General features: G+C 45.0%; 1 protein-coding gene across 1 annotated transcript in view; it reads right to left on the bottom strand.

Annotated features, from left to right (window-relative positions):
- CASC3 (CASC3 exon junction complex subunit) overlaps positions 1 to 3,656 on the bottom strand; it is a 28,444-nt gene that overhangs the window by 10,504 nt on the left and 14,284 nt on the right. The window contains exons 4-6 of the mRNA XM_017497120.2: positions 1,118 to 1,276; positions 877 to 1,028; positions 137 to 313 (exon numbers count right to left, since the gene is read on the bottom strand). Coding sequence (XP_017352609.1) covers positions 137 to 313; positions 877 to 1,028; positions 1,118 to 1,276 — 488 coding nt within the window. The remainder of the gene's footprint in view (positions 1 to 136; positions 314 to 876; positions 1,029 to 1,117; positions 1,277 to 3,656) is intronic.

Raw genomic sequence — 3,656 nt, 5'->3', positions numbered from 1 at the left:
TTTTTTTTTGAGACAGGGTCTCACTATTTTGCCCAGGCTGATCTTACTCCTGGCTTCAAGCAATCCTCCTGACTCAGCTTTGAAAAGTGCTGGGGTTCCAGGTGCAAGCCACCACACCTGGCCCAGTAGTTCTCACCGGGGTTTCCGGATTCTTCGGGGTTTGATGTCATCAGGATTGTGAGCTGAGCGAATGTCATAACCATAAAGAGCAATGAGCTCCTGTCGAGACTTTGGGGCCTGCTCATCTTCCCGGAACTTGTCATGCTCCCAGCGACCCTCATCTTTCCATAGCTTCCGCTGACGCCCCTTGGGCCTGGATAAAATGAAGGAAAAGTGTCTTGGGTAAGCAGAATTCTCCAAGTAGAGATGTTCACAACCAAAAAGGGTCAGGCAGGGGAACAACAGGAACTTCATGTAGTTTCATTATCCGAGAGAGATTATTCAAAATGGGCGTCCCCAAAGCAAGTATGGATCACAGAACCTCAGGGCCTGCTGGGCTCAAATACGACAGACACAGAAATGAGAAAAGACTTCATTTCATGCCATTCAGTACTTTTGAAACATCTCCTTTCTCCTAAAATGCAGCCTATGAAGTACTTCACATCTCAGAGGTCTTACGCTTCAGATTAAGAAAAGCAAAAGTATAATAATTAAGAAAAGATGAGCTCTGGAAACAGACTGCTCTAGGTCTGGATCTTAGCTGCCTCACCAAGAGTTACCAAATATTCTAAGCCCTACTTTCCTCATTTGTACAAGGATAATCACAATGCTTAACTAAAAATGTTGTATTAAATGAAATAATACAGACAAAGCATTTAGCAAAGTGCCTGGCCTACATGTCTAAAATACATGTTAGACAGCAGCAGCAGCTTTTACCTGACTTCCTCCTCCTGGGTTTGCCCTCGAAGATCATGCTCAAAGAATAGCCCTTTCCGAGGTATGTATGCTGGATTCTTCCGATCTTCATCATCATCCAACTGCTTAGGGCCCTTTTTACCCACTTTGTTCTCCACAGGCTCCGTGCTCTCCTAGATGACAGATAAAAGGATCCTTACTCTTCCAAGACTCAGAGTCCCTATTCCAGCCTCTACAATGGAGGACTGGGGGATGTACTGACCTGTCCGTCCCCACTTTGCCTCTCTCCAGTCACAGTGCCTTTGGTGTCAGGTTTTTCTTCTCCCTTCTCTTCTTTTGTTGAAGAATTAACAGCATCATTAGCTTCTGACTTCAGCTCCACTTTGGAGTTTTCCTCTTCGCTGTATTCACCTTCTTCACCCTGAAAAAAGTTTCCCTGTCAGCAGTGCAGATAAGATCTGAATGGTGCATTTTCTAGCCCCACCCCCACCAGCCCCAGGGACAAAATCTCGCTCTATCACCCAGGCTGGAATGCAGTGGTACAATCTTGGCTCACTGCAACCTCCGCCTCACAGACTCAAGTGATTCTCCTGCCTCAGCCTCCCAAGTAGTGGGGATTATAGGTGCACGCCACCACGTCTGGCTAATTTTTATATTTTTAGTAGAGACAGGGTTCCACCACGTTGGCCAGGCCAGTCTTGAATTCCTGACCTCCTGATCCACCCGCCTCGGCCTCCTAAAGTGCTGGGATTACAGGTGTGAGCCACTGTGCCCTGCGGCATTTTAATTTTCTACTCTAGGAATACATTTATTGTTAAACTTTTACCACAATATAGAACTGAAAAGCAAACAAATCAATTCTTATCCTTATTTCTAGAAGATAAAGACCCTATTTTCGCTGGCCATGGTAGCTCATGCCTACATTCCAAACACTTTGGGAGGCCGAGGCAGGTGGATCACCTGAGGTCAGTAGTGCAGGACCGGCCTAGCCAACATGACGAAACCCTCTCTCTACTAAAAATACAAAAATTAGCCGGGAGGCAGAGGTTGCAGTGAGCTGAGACTGTGCCACTGCACATCAGACTGGGTGTCAAGAGCAAAATTGTCTGGAAAAACAAACAAACAAACAAAAAAACAGCAGCAGCCTCTAACGGGCCCAGAGGATATGAATGAAAGGGAGACTTACTATACAATACCTAACATACAAGAAGACCAACATATGGCCAGGCATGGTGGCTCATGCCTGTAATCCCAGTACTTTGGGAGGCCAAGGAAGGAGGATCAGGAGGTCAGGAGTTCAAGACCAGCCAACATGGTGCAACCCTGTCTCTACTAAAAATACAAAAATTAGCCGGGCATGGTGGTGCACACCTGTAGTCCCAGCTACTTGGAAGGCTGAGGCAGAAGAGTTGCTTGAACACAGAAGGTGAAGGTTGCAGTGGGCCAAGGTCAAGCCAGTGCACTCCAGCCTGGGTCGACAGAGCAAGACTCCATCTCAAAAACAAAAATTAAAAATTAAAGTCCAAGTGCTGTCTCTTTTTCTCCTTTTTACTATCTTCTTCCCTCTTGTACTATATCAAGATTGGATAACACTGCTCATGACAGATAAAGTCCTGGGCCTACACACAAAGGAGGATAATTAGGCCATCCCCTAAATAGAGGCCATTAGAAAGGGTCAGGAAATTAGATGTGTGGCTAGTTTTATGTAGGAAAAAATAGCAGCTATGGCTCATGATAAAGGGACTGACTTTAGAATAAGGTGACTCTCCTCTCCTTGTCCTCCCCAGATTTGGCCCTCAAGTGGCAGGGCTACGGCTACAGAGACCTACGAGGACACAGAGATATGGACTCAAGGAAAGGTGGTTTAGTCCTCACTGGTGGTTACATCTGAAACCTGGTAGATGTACGTACGCTGGTCTCTCCTTCTCCTACTGGGTCTAACATTTGACCTGAACCAGACTGCCCTGTCACTCAAGACCCAGGCTGGTTCCAATAATCTGGTCAAAGAGGCTCAATGTGAGATTCCTTAATTGCTGATTGAGAAGACCTTAAACTCTAAGTTTCTGCCATCTCCTCAAACAGAGCTGAGTCAGCCTGTTGGCCCAGACAAGCCAATTAATCCTTCTTCAATTTCCCTGCTCAGCATGGGTATAGATGACCCTGGAAAAACAAGAAGTTTGAACTACTCAGGTCCACTTCTATGCAAATTTTTTCAATAAAAGTTACAGCAAGTATGCCTGCCTCTCCTGCCTACCCCCTCCACCGCCTCTGTCACTCAAGGCAGCAAGATCAACCTCTTCTCTTCTGCAGTCTATTCAACGCAAAGATGATGAAGACCTTTATGATGATCCACTTGCACTGAATTAACAGTGAATGTTCCCTTAATGGTGAATATGATTTTCTTAATCACATTTTTTTCTCTAGCTTACTTTATTGTAAGACTACAGTACATAATACATATAAGATACAAAATACGTATTCATTGGCTGTTTATTTTATTGGTAAGGCTTCCAGTTGACTTAACAGTTAAGTTTTGGGGGAGTCAAAAGTTATACCTCGAATTTTCACTGCACAGGGGTAGGTGCCCTTTATATATATTAATTATTCATTTATTTTGGAGACAGAATCTTGCACTGACACCCAGGCTGGGGTGCAATGGCACGATCTCAGCTCATTACAACCTCCGCCACCCAGGTTCAAGCAATTCTTATGCGTCAGCCTCCTGGGTAGCAGGGAACACAGGAAGGCACCACCATTCCCAGCTAATTTTTTTTTTTTTTTTTTTAAGACAGGGTCTCACT

The sequence above is a fragment of the Cebus imitator genome, unplaced genomic scaffold (genome assembly GCF_001604975.1).
Source record: "Cebus imitator isolate Cc_AM_T3 unplaced genomic scaffold, Cebus_imitator-1.0 Scaffold228, whole genome shotgun sequence".
Lineage (NCBI taxonomy): Eukaryota > Metazoa > Chordata > Mammalia > Primates > Cebidae > Cebus > Cebus imitator.
The sequence above is the reverse complement of the archived record's forward strand: the minus strand, read 5'-3'. Positions and strand labels throughout refer to the sequence as shown.